Raw genomic sequence first — 21665 nt, forward strand, 5'->3', positions numbered from 1 at the left:
GCAAATGGCACATTTAATCACTTCCTTACTCAAGACAGAAATCTTGACTGCTGTGATAATCCCCTCACGGATCTCTCTGTGTCTGTCACCACCCATTGTCTACAAACTACGAGTATGTGCTCTCACTCTTCAAAGACAGCTTGGCGTGAAGTTGAATATCTTTACTTCAGTCCCGCCAGGGCGTCCATAGACAAGACCTTTCATAGACCATCTCCTGGACCCCCATCGACTCACTCTCCTGTGGCCGCACAGGTGTCTGTGACGAGAAGACCTCTTCACCTCTTCCCCAAGCAGCACTCAAGTACCCAGTGCAGAGCCAGGCGTAGCATTTTCATTGAATATTACATTAGCTAAATAAATGATTTTATGAAGAAATTGAAGCATTAATAATAATTGACTCCTGAATTGTTTGGCCTACTCATCAAATTAAGTGTCTGTCCTGATATTCTTCCTTTTGAATTCATTGCTTAAGAACTAGTGTTCTAAATTATCTTTTTAAACATTTCATGGAAATCAGAGACTCTTCTACTTTCATGAACAGTCCTTGCTTATCACTTAGGGACGTAGTTGATAATAATCAATTAAAATAGGTGCATTGAGGAAAGTTTAATAACGGTACTATGCACAAAAGTGAGGGCAATCCAAAAGAGTTTAGGAAATCCAACAGAGTCTAGCGCAAGACCCGGGGCTAGTCATGGTGAGGAGTCATTCCCACCCTTAGGCCCCACTGCCTAAGGAATGGGTAAGTTATTGGATACCTCTTGCAGAAGGGTCAGGTTGTAGTGGAGCAAAAGGAAGTTAGTCCAGGAAAATAAATATGATCGCATTTTCCTCTTATCCTCTGACATCCTGCAAGTTCCCCTGGCTGACTCTAGCTAGAAACTAGAGGGCAAAAGAGCATGTTAATATAGGGCATACAGATCAGCTTCTCAGGATCCACAGAGCAGACTGGGAGGAGCTAAAGAAAAATATCTGACACACCTTACTGTATGTCGTCAGGGATCCAGATGTTAGGACTCTGCCTAATGAGCAGTGATAAAGTCCCCATCTCACTGTGTTTCCTGTACTCGACCAACCTCTTCCTGGACAGATCTCCATCTACTGTTCCCTTCAACTGTCTGCTCTTGCTCTGTCATTCACTAATGAGATCGCTCTGGACAGTTTGTTACAGTCCTTAGCACCGATCCATCTCTTCTGTCTGACTTTTCCTTGTGGGTCTGACTTTACTTTAAATTGAAAAATTGTTTCTGACTCCTGAGGCAGTTAGTGTAAGAAATATGATTAGAGCTCTTGAGAGTGAATAAGGAGCAGAGACAACTACACTCTTAGCTTTCATATTCAATAATTTAATTTGAAAACCTCAAACAGCTTCATCAGAATTTATCTTAGGATATTTCTAAAGATAACTGACAACTATATTTTCATCTTCTCCTTACCAAAAAAAATAAAAATAAAAAATAAAAAAAAAGAAAGAGAAAAGATTTTAATTGTAGCAAGTTGGACAAATCTTAGTGATTTTTAATGGTTTTTGAAAAGCAAAGATAGTAGTGATTTATTTGGGTATATTATTTTGAAGTAAATTTAAAAAATTAAGTCATTGGATCCTATAGTCGGCCTTACTAAGCCCCATTTGAGGATTCCATAGCCAACTGGTCAGCAATGACATGACCTCAAGATCTGTTTACCCGTGACAATACCCCGAAATCTTGACTCATACCTGAGAGTAGCCCCTAAAAGTTTCCTTACAAATGTGAACTTATTTGGCAAGGAATATACAATATCCTCTACCGTAAGCATATATGAAATCTATTTATTGTCTGTTCATTTTCTACAGCCTGAATGTGAAAGAGCAATTTATTTTCTCATTTACAGGCAATCAAACTGGGGAAGGCCAAATTATTTAATGTCACATAGTCTTCATCTGAAAAAGGGGATAATAGTAACTACTTGTAAGAGTAGGTATAGGGATTAGCTTGGGTAAAAAGTGTCAAGTTCACTGAAAAAGTCCATAGGCATTTACAAAGGGGCATTTTGTTCCCCTGATGGTTTCACTGTCTTATTTGAGGTTACTAGGAATTGTTTGAAGGCAAACGTCAGAGTATCTGACAATCTTAGAAGTTCCGACAATTTCAATAAATGTAAGAAACTTGGGAGGGTTTAAGGGGGAAAAAAAATGTTCAGCCTTATCAAAGCTGCAAATTCTTAAGAGCTGTACTGCTATATATGGGAATAAGAGGCGCAATTAATTATATCAAATCAGCCAGTATAAACCAGGCCCGGACCCAGGAAAACAGGTCAAGTCGCTTCTATGTGCTTCCTGCTTGAAATAAACTACTTTTAGGATTTGAGTCCTGGCCGTACATGTACCAGCTGTGACCTTGGGCGATTACTTGGTCTCACAGAGGTTCCAATTCCTCATATAAAAAGGGTATAATAACAACTTCCCATATGATTATGGTCAGATCTAAATAATAAAACCCCTGGCATATAAAATGCGCTATATCTGTGAAAGATATTAATAATCTTATTACGGGGATAGGTTTGATTATTTAAGCAAACGACTAAAGAATTTGAGCCGTGTCACTAAAGGAAAGAATAATTGGATCCTGGGTGTTTCTGAGTGAATTCTCTGCTCTGAGGGAAGGGCCCTGAGGGTCCAGAAGCCTCGTTTGTTTCAGTAAAGCACTGTCTGGGTTGATGGGCTACTGGCGGCCATGAAAAGTACAGTTTGAAAAGCCCTGAACCCTTTATTCCCTGTTAGAGTCTTCCACTGCAACATGAGTTATAAAGGTACAGTTTTCATCAGGTGCCCTATTTGCCAGGCACTTGGCTAGGAACCTTTCAAATTCCTCACAGTTACTTCTAATCCTCAAAATATCGATTACATAAATACACACACACACATAATTCATAGCAATACCATGTATATATAAATACGAATTATATTTACTTGTGAAGAAATTAAATGACTTTCTCAAGCTGAAATAACTAGTGAGTGGAGAAAGAAATGTTGGCTAGAGAGGGACAGCAGTGACCACGTATCAGACACTGTCTCAGGGGGACAAAGGTGGACATGAGCTTTGTACTAATAAAGCTCACCGTCTACTGCCAGAGACAAACATTTATACAAATAATCTTGTAAATAAAAGTGCAATCGTGAAAAATGTTATGGTGCTATCGTGGAGGGATTTGATATAATTAGAAAAGTCAGGGGAGACATTGCTGAAGGTACCATCTTTGATTTGAGATTTTAAGGATTATCAGGAGTTAGCCCAGTAATGAAGTGTGAGAAGAGCTTTCCAGGCAGAGTTATTCCAAGTGCATGTGCAAAGGTCCTTTGTCAGGAGAGGCCATGATGAGGGCAAGTGCGACTCATGACCATGGCAAGAGCAATGAAATCACGTGGGACCTTGGTGAAAGGCGAGGAGGGAGAAAAGAAAGGCGCTCACGGGACGTAGATTGGATGGAGGAGGCTGGGCATTGGCAAAAGAGGAACTCACTAAGCAGGGGGAATGACATGATCAGATTTGCCCTCTGCATCGATCGCTTTGGCTGCAGAGTATGAGATGGACGGCATGTGGTCCAAGCTGATGTGGCGAGGTCGTTTAGGCCACTTGTGTTATACAGTGACATTAGTAGAAATGGGAGAATTTGATCATCTTGACAGATGTGATATTTATGAGGTAAAATGGGGAGAACTTGGAGTGTGATTCAGGGAGCCAGTCAAGGATAACGCCATGGTTTCCATTTGAGTGTGACCTAGTGGATGATGGGTTAAGAAACAGCAGAATAGGGTCAATTTTGAGGATAAAGTCATGAATGTGAGTTTTTAAGTATGGTGAGTTTGAGGTACATTTGAGACACCCTAGAGGGGTTCAGAGGAAGTTAGATAGGTTGGTGGTTCATTTGAGAAGGCTGGAATGGAGATAATATTTAAGCCTCATCACATTTAAAATAAGAAAAGCTGAAGTTATGGATGAGATCCTGTTGGGAGAAAATAATGAGATGAGAGAGAGCCAAGTATAAAGTCATGAGGAACTTGAACTGTCCATTGCTGGGAAGGCTGAATCTGTCTTTATGACCATCAGGGAGGCCAGAGAATTTCTGCTCTCAGACGGAGAGAAGAATGGTTGGCAAATGATGTTCTGACCAACTCCAAGACGCAAAAGATCTAAGCTTACCACAAACTTGAGTGAATGAATATGTCTGAATGAATCGTTTCCTAGACCTGAGGTTGGCACCACCCCACTGGCAAGAAGTGGTCATCTCTAAGCCCACTCGCCCCTGTATGTCTCGGCCTGTACCCTTGAGAACACTTGGTATTAATCTGTGTGGGCTTTGACTGATTTCTCCTTGTTTGGAAGAAGGAAATGGATTCCAGATGAATAGCACAAAGGAAACCATTTGGGGAGAGTGTGCGCGTGCGCGCATGCACACACACACGAAAGCTTCCTTACGCACCTAACCCACCAAGTACTTCTAGAAACCTGAGCAAATTTTGAATCTCTCTATCCAACACTTTTGTTATTTGAGGTGGAGAGCAGAGCTTGGGAGCAGTTTGCGTCTCTCAGCAAAAGTGCTAGCCAGAGCTCCCACCATTTTGCATTGAAATTAGTACTTTCTCGAATGAGGAATTTGCATTAGGTGGTATTTTCTTTCTTTCTTTCCCTCCCTCCCTCCTTCCCTCCCTCCCTTCCTTCCTTTCTTTTTCTTTCTTATTAGGAGATGCTTTGTTTCTTTAACATTTGTTCCTACCCCTACTATGTACAATTTAAATATTTTACATGACATATCCACCAAAGTGAAACTAATCATTATCCATATATGTATTCCCTTTGTATAAGTGTATTCCCTTTGTATAAGTATATATACAATGAATTGTAGCTCACCTCCCTGTGGACAGGAAAAAGAAGAAAAGATGCACAGAAGATTTAAAGAAGACTCAGGAGTACCTAGAATCCAACTTCTAAGATGCTCACAAATGTATTCCAAACATGACGAATCATGTGAGAAGGCATTTCATTGTTGACTTTTCTGACGGGCATAATGCTTTGTTTAGGAATACAGCTTGGCAGAAAGACATCCAAGGGCACGGAATGTAATTGCTATCATCCTCCAACTATTTCTGGAATTTGTACCACCCTTTCCTCCTCGCCAGATCTGGAAGTTGGAATGTTTCGCCCGCATGCATCACCAACACTTAAGCCAACACTCCTTTGGAATGTGGGATATTTTCCATTGGCATGACCTTATTCCTTGTATTCGTGAATCACTTTCCATTAAATTCCTATTGCTGTCTCTTTGAAAATGTTCTTTTCTTTTTATAAATAAATTGTAAAGTATACAGATGTTAAATATATGTAATTTATAGCAATAATATGTGTATATCTAATTCAATCTACATGTAAATTGGATTACCGTCAAAGACTCTATCAAAAAGTACACATATAATTTATAGAAGATAAAATGTTTTCTTTAAGAATATAGTTTTCAGTTATTCTAGTGTGTACTTTTCTTTTATTAAATAATTTCACTCTGTATTTTGGAATTCATATACATTAAGTAACTATCTTTTAATACAGGATTTTAAGAAGACTGGAACTCTATACCATGTGTGAGTTTCTCTCTAATGAACATTCTATTTCTTACTCTTAAATAAAAAGCAAAACAATGGAAACAGGGCCGATACCAAGTTCCTTTGTGATGACAAGTTTGTAGGAATTATAGCTAATGTAACTTGTAATTCTAATTTGTCAGTTACATAAAAGATTTAACCTGTGCATGCATGGCCAAGGAATACTATTATATTTCTTAAAATTTGCTTCCTAATAGAAGTGTGTACACTAAACATAAACTTTAGCTTCCCTTTTCATCATGTCTGAAATTTTCAATAATTTTATTCTTCCTCAGTTCTCCCAAGTCTTTGATAATGTAGTTTCTCACACACTCTGTGTTTAACAAAGGGGTTGGCAGGCTTCTTGGCATGGGCCTGATGGTTAAACATGACCAGATCCCAGATGGTGATTGTGCCCACTCAGGTCTCCATATGGGCTAGTTTAAAATGGCACGTCGATATGTTCTGAGCTCTTTTCAGGGTGACTGAGGGCCAGTGTCTACCACACTGAGGACAGCTGTGTGACCACGGAGGAAATCAGTGCCATGTTGTTCAGAAATGATTACATATGCAAACCATCGTTTCACAGAATTACTTTTGCACTTAAAGGTATAATTCTGCCTTTTTTGCTGTGGTTTTTTGCTTTGATATTGAAAGCCTATGTGACAGGATAAGCAGTTAATTTTCTTTTTCTTTCTGGAGTAGCAATATCAACTAAATAAAATAAAAAACAAGCCCTAGGAAAACATCATCAAAATAAAATTAAAAACAAGCTCTAGGAAAACAGCAATTTTTTATATCTGCCTCTCAAAACATTTATAAAAATTACTTTTAAAACACCATTAGTAAAGACCTTAACAAAAATACTAAAAAAGAGATGAAGTAAATATACCAAAAATAAAATACAAAGAATATGGACAAAAATTCTATTAAATATTTATTGTTATTCCTTTCAGAAGGCTTAAGGATAAGCTGATGGTTATTTTCCCTCACCAGGATGTCATATTTTTATTGCTTCTGTTTATATTTTTTTATGTAGGTTGAGTTACCCAATAGGGTTGAGAAAAAATAAAATGATTTTTCTCAGCTATTTAATATCTAGTCCTTAAATGCTCCCCTGTACTTCTTTATTAATAAGCTGAAATAGTGAGAATCCCAAGAAAACTAAAAATAACCTAGTTGGTAATCTTCCTTTTTTTGCAAGATGGGACATGCATGCTTGACCTCTTGTCTACTAATTCAGGATCTCAGACGTTCTAATTATTGGTAAATATCACTTCTGCGTTTCCATACCATCCATCAAGAGCTAGCAACCTAAGGAGAATGTCTGAGAGGGATTTCAGAAGGAATGTGCTGAGATATCATCACTTCCTGTCTCCTCAACTTTCTAGATAGTCATGTTAATGTTAAAAGTACCGTATTGTATAGTTGTATAGTGTCTGGGGATACCACAGTGAAGGTTTGTACTTGTAGACAGACCTGATAACTGTGAGACAATTCTGCAGTTTACTGACCACAGCACAAAGAGGAGACCGTAGCATTTTTTCTTCAATACCACTTAGCTGACCCAAGAGGTCAATGTCTTCTTTCACAGAGTTCCAAGTGCCCAGCAGTGGAACCAAAGGGGAGATCATATTTGTTGATGAAAGATCCAATAAGGGGTTAATATCCAAAGTTTATAAAGAACTTAACACCAAAAAACATAATAAAATATGAGCAGAGGATCTGAATAGGCATTTCTCCAAAAAAGACATACTGATGGCCAATAGACATATGAAAAGATGCTCAAGGTCACTAATCATCAGAGAAATGCAAATTGGAACCACAATGAGTTATCACCTCACACCTATCAGAATGACTATCATCAATAAATCAACAAACAAGTGCTGGTGAGGATGTGCAGAAAAGGGAACCCTCGTGCACTGTTGGTGGGATTGTAAATTGGTGCAGCCACTGTGGAAAACAGTATGGAATTTCCTTTAAAAGAGTAAAAGTGAGATACTCATTAAAAAAGAAATCCTTTGACAAAATCTCCAAAGATATCCACACTTCCAGACAAGATATAGTTTAAGATGAACTGCTAGGTATACAGTGAAAATATAGAAGATGAATGCGTTTTCCCCTTCACAGTTTCCCATGGCTTATTGTGTGAGTGTGTTTACGAAGCTAAAGAACTGATTTCCTAGAATGTCACCTGTTTAATAAATATCTGAGTTCCACAACTTACCACATTCAGCTTCTTCCATTTTGAGTTGAGAATGACTGGTACATGGTATAAAGTGGCCAATTCCTCCTTTAATAAGACAAGATGTTTTTCCTGTCTCAGTATTTGCAACCATCTAATCAGGAAGAGCATTTGACAATTCGTCGATACAGTATTCAATTCAAATTCTAAAAAATGAAATGAGAACATTTCGCTGGAACAATAAGAAACTAATGAGAATTGATAGAAAACTCAATTTTTTCTTTCTTTTTCTAGAAATGATTTTGGTTCAGATAAAGGACAGCAATTCACAAGGGCGGACTGTGGCATAAAAGGAGAAATTTAAGAAGTGAATAGGCATTGAAATATGTCATAAAATTTGAAGGAAATTTTGCTGCATTGCTTTGTTATCTAAATAGGAATCTTTCAAATATCTGGTGTTTATAATTTTTCTGTTAAAATGCAAGCATCTCTTGGGATTTCATGCCCAGTATCAACTAATATCACAATGATATTTGCTAATTAAGAACTCAAGTTTTTGGGCGAAAGAAAATGTTCTGGAAAATGTGGGTAGCTGAGTGGGCAACAAAAAAAACGGAAGAGGATTGCTGTGGAAAAAATGCAGGACACTCATGAACAAACCATCTATTTAGTAATTTCTTAGAGAAACTCACGACATCATACTACATTAAAAGTTGTTGATATTTAATGTATGGGATGCTGTATTGGGCCCAAACTGAAAAGAGCGGTTTAGAAAATACAGTGCTTGCACAATTTTTATCTTGTTTTTCAGAACGAAAAACATTTTGAAGGTTATTCTTTCCTCCCAGTGTGATTATTTTTTATTTGGCAAAAATCAGTTAATTTGGAGGGGAGCGAAGCTGTGTGTCAATGAACTGGCCGCAGTGTCATCAGGCAATCAGACTGAGATCAACACAGCTGCCGGAGTGGCAAAAGCCAGGAAGATGCTAGTCACAGGGCTGGCAGAAGCGCAGGAGCAAAAAGTACTGTCGTCACATGGGGTGACACCAGCAAAGATTTATTAATATATGCCTTAACGACATATTTAAAATCAGCGCCGCGCTTTCCAAAGTAATCAAACAGATTAATGGCAACATGGGTAGGATTTGGGCCATTCTTAAACCAATTCCTTCAAACGCAAATCAAACTTTGACAACTGGGCATGGGAAAATCTGTTCTTGTTCCTCCGAAGCAACATATACTATATCTCATATTAAGATTTTGTGTATAACATATTTATTTGCATACAGAAATATGAATTTCTATTATACATTTCATTACTTTATTTATAGAATATGTATATATTAGGCATACAGCATATTTCAGGAAGATACATTAAATATGCACACAGCTCATGCTGCAGCGTGCACCCTTTTCAGAGAAGCATATCGAAGAGGCATGGTACTGTATATACATGCTGAAAGTATGCTTTGCACAATTCATCCAGCTTTGGGTGCTTCCCTAATCTATTTGCAAAACTGGTGCTGTGGTTGTTGAAAGGGACATTACCAAACTGGGGAAAAGGCCACTATCGATGAACTAAGTAGGAGGGAAAAAAAAGTAGATCGCTTTTCTAAGTGTATATTGTCATCGGTTTGAACTCCCATCTCCCCCAGTGTCAGATCTTCAGGATCGAAAAAGCGGTGAACGGACAGAGAGCGGGAGTATGTGGGACCTCCGGTGTCCACATCCAAACGGGAAAGCTCGTCCCAGGGGGCTTACCATATCGGTGACTTTGTCCTAACACTTGAGATATGCCATTAAGTTAATGATGGACTGGTACAAGGGCAAACATTTCTTTTTTGAAGAAATGACCTGGCTTTTTCACATTCTTAATCTCCTCTTCTTATAAGACCACTCTGTGATATTTACATTATTGCTTTGAGGAGAGAAGAAATTCTTGACCGATATTCACCTTTCCAGGGAAAACAGAGGAGATGAATCATATTGTTTCTGAAAGAGGTTCTTAATGTTTTTGAAAGAAAAAATGTCAGCTCATAGAAAACTGACCACATCAACCACAACCATTTTAACGGCCAACTACTGAAACCTCAATTAACTGGTCTCTGGCAATCATAATCTGACATTAAGATGTTGGAAACAACATGCCATGTGCCTGGTATGATGATTTTGGATATGTAGATGTGGCCTGTGTTCCCGATCTGTGAATTACAAATACACCAGACTGGACAGATGACAGTGTATCTGATACACGATTGGTGAGCATTACCTTTTTCAAACAGGTGAGCAATTTTCATTGATGTTCTAATAGTGATACAGGATTATTTCCCCACTTTTACAAAGCAAGCTCTAGAATCCCTTAAAACAGACCAGAGTTTCTCAACTTTGGCACTACTGACATTTTGAGCCACTAATTTTTGATGAGGGGTGGGAAGGGCGGTCCCGTGCACTGTAATCTCTTCAGAGGCCATCCTTGGCCTCTGTCCACTAGGTACCCTGCAGCTATGACAACCAAAAAATGTCTCCACACATTGTTAAGTGTCCCCTGGGGGGCAAAATCATCCCTGATTGAGAGCCGCTGACGCAAACAAATCCAGCAGCAGTTAATGAGGACCAGTGAGTCCAGTCTCCATGTTTCTCGTCATCTACCATTTTCAGTATTCTTTCCATTTTTTTGATTCCAGTTGACAAAGCTTCCATGATGTGTCAGTCTGTCTTCAGTTCTTTTCTTTAATACTTGATGCTTTCTCTTTCAATAAGGTCGTGGTGGCCATGGCACAAATCAAAAATAAAAGGATGAAAGGGAAGGACGCAATGGCAAGGGAGAGGAACAGCCAACTTGACTCAAGCTGAGTTGGATTGTCAGGCCAGACAAAAAGAGAACCAAATGCAGAATCTGGAATCCTTGAATCCCAGAGTTCATCCCGACTAAAGCTGAATCTACATCATAATAGTACAGGTTAATAAGTGGAATATTCAGCCAATCAATTGTTTTGTTTACGGGGAACCAAACACTCCATTGGTTCCTTCTACTCAATTTATTCATTGATTTGAAGAAATAAAATAAAAATAAATATAGAGTTAAAATGTAAAAGTTTACATTGATATAACTGTAAAGAAATCCGTGTGAATTGATGCAATATATTTATACAGAAGATTTTGGGGGAAAATGACTGAAATTATTCAGACAGGAAGTTATCTGTATAAAGGGTAAGTTAGGTACAAATATTGTTGGCATTTTGCTCCTCACTATTCTTTTTTGTTGTTGTTTACATTGTGCTTTTTTAAACTCTCAAAATTGTTGAGATGCCATCCGTGAGGCAAGTCACACACAATAAATCTAATTAAAGTGCTAAGGTCTAATACTGACGAATTTACCATGCAACTCACATAGATGTTACTGGCCAAGATATAAAGTCCATAATTCTAAAAGGTAAAATATGAAATTAGAAAGGCTTTTAGAAGTCTGATTTCTATTGATTGGGCCATCTTTAGAAAATCTGATTTGAAGACTATAGCAAATATAGTAAGAAAACAAATGATGAATAACAATACCTAGTTAAATGTGAACAATATAATCATATATTTATTTGGGCTACCAAGTAAAAAGTCTCTACATGGACGCGATTCTTCATAAAGCCACAAGTACAGCCACCTACAATTTTCTTTCAGATTCGATTGAGCTCATCTGGCCTCTGTTTAGTTACCCACCACTTTTCTGTCACAAATGTTACTATACTTCTTCTCTTGATAGAATTTTGAAGTTAAAAAATTTTAGGGAGAATTGACAATTTGAGCAATGCGGAACATGTGGTTTCAGTTAATGTTTTCAATTATTTTTTTTTTTCCCCTCAACTGGGTCACAGGATGGTTCTAAACAACTTTGCTTGACTATAAATTGACTATAAATCGGCCTTAGAAGGCATTGAAGAGAAGGTCTTAATCTCTGGGGAAGTGACCCAGAAGTCACTGGTGCCATGTGAGTACCTTAATCCTATTTGGAATTCCAAAAGAAAAAAAGAAAATAGATCTTCTTCCTGTTGACAAAGGTCATGAATTCATGTTTTCTAAGTTAGCATTTTATACATGGGCCAGGCGGACTCAGGTTGAAACAAATTGCCCTTTCAACCTATTTTCTTATCTCCACTAGAATGACTATTATTTAGCTTGATGACACCTCGATTAAAAAATAAATCACTTTGGTTTCTCAAGCATGTTTACGTATTATGAAGGCTATTAAAATAAGATGCTAGTTTAGGAGAAAACCGGACTGGTGAAAACATGTCACATAAATAACCATAAGTGAACTACATCCTTACAGGCTTTATACTCTCTAACAATGCAAAGGACGAGTGGGCAGGGGTGAAATGCCCATATTCATGGCCGTCCCTGGTTGGATTTTTGGGATAGTCCTGCAGAATCTGCCCTTATACAATGTAGAACAGGAAAGTACAAAAACCAATGCCATAATGAGAAAAAATAACGATGTGATCTAGTTGGGTTATCTGCTTGCTTCCTTTTGATGGCGGGAAAAGGGGAGCTAAAAAAATAAGCATTTATTACATTGCAATCCTCCAAATAAAACCATAACAAAAATAATAATATATGCTTAACACACTGGAGACCATTTCTACATCCTTTTGATTTTCCTTCCTCGCTTCCCCATTGTTTACCTCTTTAAGTCTCCGTGTTAGCTTGTAACTTTCATCCTTATATAAACACATGGGAGCAAAACAAAAAAAGGGGGGGAGGGGAAGGAGCGAGGTTATTTTTCTTTTTGTGCAGAGACTGGTAACAGTTGTAGATTCAAAAGCCCTCCTTCAAGAGACTAGGAGAAAATGTGGCTCATCCTTTCACTCCACAGTTCCAACACGTCTCTTTCACGGCCTCATCGCCCCTGCACCTGCAGGTTTATAAGGTGCAAGTTCCTCACACTGGGGCATAGGCAGGATTAGAGTGTCACTGCTGGGCTCCGTAACTGCGCGTCCACAATAAGACTATGAAGTGCGATGGCAGAGATTTTAAAACTAGCTCTTTACCCCTTTCTTCTTCCCAAGCTCCCCTCGATGGTCTTCCTTCTTCCCTAAGACGTTTTACCTCGTAGCGCCTATGTTCTTATAATGACACATGAGAAGGTGTTTAAAGGTCTTCTTGAAGGTGGCGTTGCAAAGTGCGTAGCAGGCAGGGTTGATGGTGCTGTTGATGTAACAGAGCCAGTACCCAATGGTCCACACCGTGTTGGGGATGCAGGGCGCACAGAAGGTATTGATCAGCACCATGACATTGTACGGGGCCCACGTGATGATGAAGGCCAGCAGAATAGCCAGGATCGTCCTGGTCACTTTCTTTTCCCGAGATGGAGGAGGCTTCTTTTTTGCGGGCTGCTTCGTCATCTTCACGATCTTGCGAGCCACAATGTTCTGTTTTTCATCTCCGTTCTGACCTGAAGAACCAACCAGCTCCACAGTGGTATTAGTCGTGGTACACGAATCACCCTTTTGGGTCTTGGTGACAATTTTGATGCACGTTTGCTTAGAGTTCTCATCTTTGGAATGGCCCAGGGAAGTGGAAATTGTGTTTTCATCCTGGGTTATTTCATCATCTCTCAGATTAGAGGCGACGGCACTGACTGAGGTGGAATCGTTGGAGCTCTCTTTCTCCTCCCCCTGGACACAGTTTTCAGTCACAGCGTCTCTGGGGGCTTTGCCGTTCTGGATTCTGTTGTGCTCCAGGCCATCGTCACTGCCGGGCGTGTTGTCATTGTTTGGCTTCACGATCCTTCCCTGAACCAGACTTGGAGAAACCGGGTCTTGGTTGGCCACGGGCTCCTTCTTGTCCTTCTTTATCCTGCTCTTGCTGGCCCGGGATATGTGCCAGTATAACACGGTCATGATGATCACTGGCAAATAGAAGGCCGCGATGGCGGTCCCGAAGGTGACAGCCGCGTTGGAGAAAAACTGAATGTAGCATTCCCCATCCTTCACAGTCCTCACCCCTACGATGAACTGCCAGAAGAGGATGGCCGGGGCCCAGAGGATGAAGGAGAGGACCCAGGCGGCTGCGATCATCATCCCTGCCATTTTCGTGGTCCGCTTGACAGGGTAGGTGAGCGGTTTCGTGACACAGAAGTACCTGTCAAAGCTGATAATGAGCAGATTCATCACCGAGGCGTTGCTGACCACATAGTCCAGGGCTAACCAAAGGTCACACACCACAGGGCCCAAAGGCCAGTAGCCAATCACAGTGTAGAGGGTGTACAAGTTCATGGAGAAAACGCCAATGATGAGGTCAGCACAGGCCAAGCTGAACAAAAAGTAATTGTTGACGGTCTGGAGGTGGCGGTTGACTTTAATGGAGACCATGACCAGGATGTTCCCAATAATGGTCACCAAACTGAGCGATCCAGCCACAAGGACAATAAACACCACTTCGAATGTCTTATAAGGGCTGGTCAAAGCCAGGCCACTGTTAGAAGAGTTGGTTGAGTTATTCATTTTGTGTTCTCTAATCAGGAGTCCAGTAGCCAAACAAACATTTAAACCTGCAGGGAAATAGAATAAAATGAAAAAATATAAACATTGCTTTAAAATATATTAGATTCCTCCCTTTTGAACCATATTGCTTTTCTTCCTTCTCCTACATTTTTATCGGGCCTACATACCCCAATTAAAAGAATGATTCAAAAGATCCTTTCGGGTCGGCAATGTATTGAAAGTCTAAAAACAGTGAAAACGTGACCGTAAATAGGTAAGAACATCTGTCTGTCCAGCTATCTAATGTTCTATTATCGTCAATCAATTAAACTAAGTATAATGTTTATGAAGTGACCTAAATAAATCAAAATTATACATAAAACTTTCAAGAAGTTTCTAGTATGGGCAAAACAATTAATAAACCGATGTGGGAACAAAATTATGGAAGAAAGCATAAAACTTATAATATTGAGTTGTGACTTTTATAGTTAATAACATCAATCCACCTGGCGGCTCTGTCTTTTTTGTAATAATACCGCTAACGATAGTAAAGATAATATAATAGTACTTTATTAGCCAATACACTTTACACAAAGAATATTATTCTCTGACCTCTATTTTACATTTATAGCCAGTATCACATAATTAGCATTTCTAATATTCCACATCTTTCATAAGAAGTTATTTATTAAATGTATATTGATACGATTGTGTCGATTTCCTGAATGTCTTATTTTTTGAATCACCACCAAGTTTACCATCTTTCTCTTCTTCCTGTAGGTGATCAGGCTAGGGTTTATATTTGTTTAGCAGAAGGAGGAACCGTGGCCCGGCAAGGTTAAAGGATTTATACACATATCAAGTCAATGACAGAGATGAGACTATGAACCTAAGTTTGTTCATTCTTTTGTTCACTTTGTCTTCACATACTAATGGAGTAACCTCTCTTTATTAGGTACTGTGATATATATGCTGGGTATTCAGTGATGATTAAGACCAAATTCTGGCCTGGGAGAGGCATGTTCACTGCTGGCAGTGATGGGTTGGTTAAGAAGCAACTATTAAACCCGAGTGGACTCTCTGCTGCCAAACCCTGTTGTGTTTAAGTAAAGACATAATCACCGTTTTCCAGATAATACCACTGAAGTCTGGTAACAGCTGAGTAATTGTTCATAAGGGAAAAAGTATGTTGGAGGCATAGTAAAGAAAGTTAAGAGTCCATCAAATGAGCTTTGACATAGTTCTGGAGACGCAGCTTCTGAAAGAAAAATCAGCCCAAGTTGACAAATCAATGCAGGTTGTGTGTATCGGAAAATATTAAGAAATTAATAGAATTTCAAAAGTCGGACATCTCTATTAATTCAGATCCCACTAGTTACAAAATAAGGATATGAACTCCAGGTGGGGTGGTGGTTTTTCCTTGAAATCCATGTAGCAAAATAATTTGCTGAGCACCTTCACAGTACGGCTTTTAAACAAAGGGTTTATTCTGCATGGAGAGCAAGTTATCTTCAAGCATTTAAAAAAAAAAAAAACTTAATAGTTTTTGGGGGGAGAGGTTGGCCTTAATAAAAAAAAAAGACCCCAAACAGATGCCAGAACAACAACAACAAAAAATATGTGTAAGTACTACATAATTATTTGAAACTTTTGCAGAACAAAAACAAACATAAAAATTGGAAAACAATATTTATAAAGCACATGACAGAAAGCACCTAATTTCCCCAGACCTCCCGATTCGCAACCTGTAAGCCATGTTACGAAACACTGGTAAAGCCTCTCTTTCCTTATCTCTTTTAAAATTTGATCCATTCTGAACTGTCTGACCGTCATATACCACAACCTCTCTGTTGGTTCAGTCCTCATCCATCCCATAAACATTCCCAGTGTCCCCTGTGTACTGAGTTTAGGAGCAGGGTACTCTTTCTTTAATCTTAAATTCCTCACTGGGTATTACGAGGAGTTTGGTTTTATTAAATCATAACACATAAGGCTGGAGACACATATAGAGTTCTCATTACGAAGTCCCAATAGAAGACACAGGGAGTCTGAATTAGTCTGGAAATCTAATTTGAAAAGTTTGAGAGAGTAGTTTAGATGAAATGGAACTTACCATATTCCCTTTCAGAATTTTCCATATCCTGTTTTACCCATCTCTGTGAATCATATTACCATGATCAAAGTGCTCAAATTAAAATTCTGAACTGTCTCTTGGCCTCACCTTCTTCCTGTGACCTCTGAAAGATCTTTTGAATTTATACCTTTTTCACTCCCATTTTCTTAAGTCAGGCCCTACCTACCTCTATCCTTGGCATAATTAAGCCCTTGATAAAATTTATAATCTTGCCCCCTTGCATCTTTCCAGAAGTATCTGAGACACTTCCCTAAATAGCCCCCATCAAAGGAAATTACATGCAGTTCTCCAAACACGACATTGTATTTTATGAATTCATGCCATTTTCTCTTCCTCTCTCCTACCTTAAAATCACCTCCCCCACATCCTTCATCCCACACCTTCACATCTCACCTGCGCCTCTTACTCAGCCTTCAGGCATCGACTCTATGAAATCCTTTCGTTAGCTCCTGGCCTAGATGGTTTTTTTTACCTTCTCTCTGCTTCCGCTGCACATCTAGCGTCATTTTATTCTGTTCTGTTGTTCTTAGTCCCTTGTTTGTTGCAGTTAAAGTTATTTCAATGTCAATTGTTAAGCCAAGTTAATCACACTCCTTACACTGTAACTAACATCCTCATTAGTTTCTGCAAGGTCTTCCTCTGATTTTTATTTTATCAATATTTTCTTTCCTTCATTTTTAATTCTCACGTCTCATTACCCCTTCTCTCCATTAGAACTTGCATGGATTGCTTAGGCTATTTCTTTGGCTAGATAGTCAACTCTGGAAAATATGTTTTTCTTCCTCATGATCTTAATTTACTAAACAATACTGTGTCCTAACTTTTGATGTTTCTTTTCATTTTCACTCAATACAATGTTTTTATGTTGCTCTAGCTATTTCAAAAGCACTGCTCCCATGACGTTTTTCTTATATATTTCTCTAGTATGCGGTTTGTCTCCAACTGCTTGAAGTGGTGCTGAAATTGGAATTTTCACATTGTGTCATGGCCACGAGCACGCATTTCCCTATTGTGTATGTCCAGGAGTGAGACCACTGGATCAAAGTGTGGGTGTGTGAATTCTGACTATTGCCGTATCATTCTCCTGGACGGCTGCAGCGGCTCCCCACTTTGACCAGGTCAGTCCCATTTCCCCGATAACCTTCAAACAATCGTGATGACGCAACTTCCTAATACTTGCCAATTCCAGAGAGGGAAAGGGTAGCTTTTTGTTGTAATTTGCGTTTCTTTGATTACTAGAGAGGCTGAGCACTTTTTTCACATAGTTAGTAGCCTTTCGGGTTTCCATTTTTTGTAGATCCCTTGTTCATACCTTTGACCCCAGAGGACCCCGGTTTATATGGCCACCTTTTTTTCTCCTTCACTAGAAAAACAGTGAATTTTGACTTCTTAGTCTTTGTCGACCATCCAGGTCGCTGCCTGAAATATTTAACTGGTGCTCGAAAAATGTTTGTGGAATCAACACAGGATCAACACTTATTATTATTGCAGCCCTTATTTACCCAATCGAAATTGTTTCAATAGGACTTTTCTTTCACTTTTTAAAATTTCACGAATTCAATCATTATTCCAGCCATTTCCTTATTAGCTAAGGACACTGTAGGATCAGAATTCTCCTTTGCTTATAAGCTTGCTTTTGTCTCTTCATCAAATTCACGGACATTTTTGAAATTGAATTATATCTAATTCTAGTTCACGAAATGTTCATTTTAATAAACTTTGGAAAATACCAAATATTTATTTTGTGAGTGTCCTGTGTGACACTTTTATTTTTCACATTTGTTTTAATAAAATATAGAACTATAGTTTTAAAAAGCTGTTTGGTGACTTCCTCTGGAGAATAATGTGTAAATATACCATTTATGGTAAAAATAAACTTGTTTGATCTCTTCTTTCATACATTAAAAAAGTGTAAGAATAAATGATTTGTCTGTGGTCATCTGGTTTTTGCTCTCACTTGTGCTAACAATAGTAATGATTATTATGCTAAAACTTTACAGTAACACTGAGTTTCGTGGTTCTCACTCTACCTCTTTTCATATTGTTTATTTTGGTTTGTTTTTCCCTTCCTCCTTTTCCTTCTTGTTTACCACGAGTATGCAGTGCATTTTCAACTAAACACACACACACACACACACACACACACACACACTCACATCTAAAAGAAAACACGAATGTAGGTCTCTCAAACATATGTTGTCACCCTTAATATAAACAACTCCATAAAATATACAGAATAGGTCCTAGCATCCCCTTTTTCTGAAGAAGGAAGCTGAGGTGATAAGAAATTAAACAGTGTCCTTGGCTTCGAGGCTAGCGAGTAAACCATCTGCAACTAAAATGTACATCTTTACCCTTCAGTGGGACACGTTTTCTCTCCTTTCCCCGTCTGAGAATTATATTTTACTCAATGATATGTGAAAGTGTTAAGCATCTGTACAATGGTGAACCGTCCCCAGAGGACATCAGATAAGGCAGAGTCCGTTTGAGGGACCCAGGTAGAACATGGTAAAAGTCTCATGGTTAATATCATTAGTTGCTATCGGATCCTCTACATTTTTACAATTATGACATTTGCTTGTTTCAACTAATGCTGTGTGTAAAAATGGAAAGCATTTCACTTAGAAGCAAGCAGCGTCTGAGGACTGCGTTTCTTTCTCCCAGTGTGATGCACTAGCTAGGCGAGGAATGCCCCTCTCCTACTATGGAAAACAGCTTCCTTTTGTCAACCTCTTGTCACCTCTGCTGTTTACATTTCTGTAAAAGTTTTTGCTTCTGGCGTGGCAGCCTAGGATCTTGTTAAAACAGTAATTGTTCTATCATTGATGAAATAACATAATCGCAGCAGACTAAACAATGAAGAGGAACTTCAAAGAACTGACTTTACGTCTTAATATGGCAAGTGTATAATAATCCATTAGGTATTTTACAATGTTGATGACTAAGTCTTGAAAGTATTATAGAAATTTATGAGGAAAAAATTTTTCTGCCCTTAGTTTCTTCAGTACTTGAGTTCTTACACGTACAGGCAAGGAATGTATCATGATCTAATATTATTCTTGTAAAGTTGTGGGTTCTAATGTCTACTCTTAATTATTAGCTGTATGAGTCTGATCATGTCACTTAACTTCTATGGCTCTTTTTTTCTTGAACAGGAATAATAATAGTCCTATTTTTCTTCTAGCATTATGGTAGGGATCAAAGTGAGATAATGTCTCTGAAACATGATTGGCAAATGTTAACTATTAAATAAATGCTATTAATATTCACATTTGTTAAATGGGTATAAATTAATCACTCTTCTTAATAGGCCACAGAAAAGTGTGTGTATGTGTGTGTGTGAAGTAGATTCAGACTGAGGAGAGATGGGATGGAGTGATAGTTATAATACTGTCATTCTCAATGATTTACATCATTAATAATATTAAATCATCAATGATATTAATAATAATTATCAATGATAATATTAATAATAATTAACATGTACTGAGTATGATTACTCTTCATAGCAACTCCTGGGGTAATTTCTATTATTTTATATATATATGTGTTTATATATATACATATATATAATATATATATTGAACTAGTAATCAATTAATTAAGTCATTTGAAATTCAAACCCCAAATGCCTGACTCCAGACTCTGCTACAAACGTTTATTGTTTGTCTGAGGGACAGTCTTACCTAGCAGCAAATGTGCGCCCTATACATTTGCCCCTCTGACCTGCTGAGACCAAGCCCTTTGCCCCAATTACAAGTTGTGTCCTTGGTGTAAACAATACAAGATTGTTGTGTCCAGGCTAGAATTGTGACTTTGGGTAGCAGAGATTCACAATAAGACACGGAGTGAGTCTCTATCCATGAAAATATGTATCAATTAATATTTAAAACATTTTCCTAAAAGCAATCATCATAAAAATATATCATCACCTCGTTAACTGATATATAACCTCTCACAAGAGTATTAATATCATTTACGTAGAAGTTCTAAACATTTATAGTAATATTTTTATGAAGTTACAGAGGGAATGTAAATTAAAATATTTAAAAAATACATTCTAATCAATATTTAGATATATAGTGGAGATTAAATAACATAAATGAGACTTTCTTTACACTCTGCCCGAGTCATGCAGGATGCCCAATATATAATGACCACTTCATAGGTGCATCTGCAATGTGATAAGCTAATAATAAATTTATCAATACACGAATAACCTAAGTGCTAGAATTTTTTTCACATAATTTCATTTAATTCTCACAATAACCCTGAAAATTAGTATAGTCTTTTTCAGTTTTACAGATGACAATAATCAGAGAGCCAGCAAACACTGGGTAGTATCCGACTCCTAGGGCCACGTTCTTTTTACTATGCCAAACTGTGACTCAAAACCCAATTCACTGAAAAAGTTTTCTAGAAGAATAAGACAAGTTGGGGAAAAAAGAAATCCATGATTGATAACTGGACTTTAGAGACAGAAGATATGTATAACAAAACTTCAGAACGAGAAATCAAGAGGAATTCCCATGAAGTGGAATTTACGATTGTTTGTATTTATTTAACTTTTGTTTTGAAAATGTAATCTTGGTGTATATACTTTGTATAGCTTTCTGATTTCTGCTGCCACTTGAATACATTACCAAAAATGGCAGGGCGTCCTGAGTGTTCTTCGTCTGCCTCTCTCGGACATCGATCTCTAAGAAGCAGCCTAATCGTTGAGCAAACTTAGGGGTAAAATCAGGAGCCTCCCTGGTGTTGCCTGATATTTTCTCAACGGATAGAGTAATAAGGCCCATGTTAGCTTTTTAAACTGTGTGGATAAGAGCTAAACACCCCAGTCTATCCTGAGACGATAATAAGTTTACTTCAACAATATTATATCTAGATATCTCATTTTCAGTATAAAATACTAGGATTAGGACAAAATGAAATATGGATAATACAGTAACATATTAGACTGTCATTAGAGATAAGACTATACCTACTGAGGAATTAGCAGGCGACAGTCTAGGAGACTTACTCATCACCTCTTCTCTGCCTTATTAATATTATCATCATTGATGATTTAATATTATTATTAGATGTGGTAATTTTGCACTGTTATCAAGTAGACAGCTAATGAAACTTATTTTAAAATTTAGATAATGGAAGAGACGACCACTGAGCTGGATAGTCTATACTCTGTTTTTTCATCTTCTAAACATTCGATTAATCCCGCTAATTCATAAACAGCTTTGGTCTAGGTAGTTAATAGGC

General features: G+C 38.1%; 1 protein-coding gene across 2 annotated transcripts in view; it reads right to left on the reverse strand.

Annotated features, from left to right (window-relative positions):
* Positions 1 to 11086: 11086 nt before the first annotated feature.
* Positions 11087 to 21665, reverse strand: part of CHRM2 (cholinergic receptor muscarinic 2) — a 506666-nt gene continuing 496087 nt past the window's right edge. Inside the window, exons 1-2 of one of the 2 annotated variants that reach the window (XM_036230863.1) lie at positions 15395 to 15856; positions 11087 to 14340 (exon numbers count right to left, since the gene is read on the reverse strand). In XM_036230863.1, the coding sequence (XP_036086756.1) occupies positions 12893 to 14340; positions 15395 to 15446 (1500 nt within the window). In that variant the 5' untranslated portion in view covers positions 15447 to 15856 and the 3' untranslated portion in view covers positions 11087 to 12892. Of the gene's footprint in view, positions 14341 to 15394; positions 15857 to 21665 lie in introns of those variants that run through there. The other variant, XM_016122881.2, reaches the window with a different exon arrangement.

This window comes from Rousettus aegyptiacus, unplaced genomic scaffold (genome assembly GCF_014176215.1).
Source record: "Rousettus aegyptiacus isolate mRouAeg1 unplaced genomic scaffold, mRouAeg1.p scaffold_m13_p_13, whole genome shotgun sequence".
Lineage (NCBI taxonomy): Eukaryota > Metazoa > Chordata > Mammalia > Chiroptera > Pteropodidae > Rousettus > Rousettus aegyptiacus.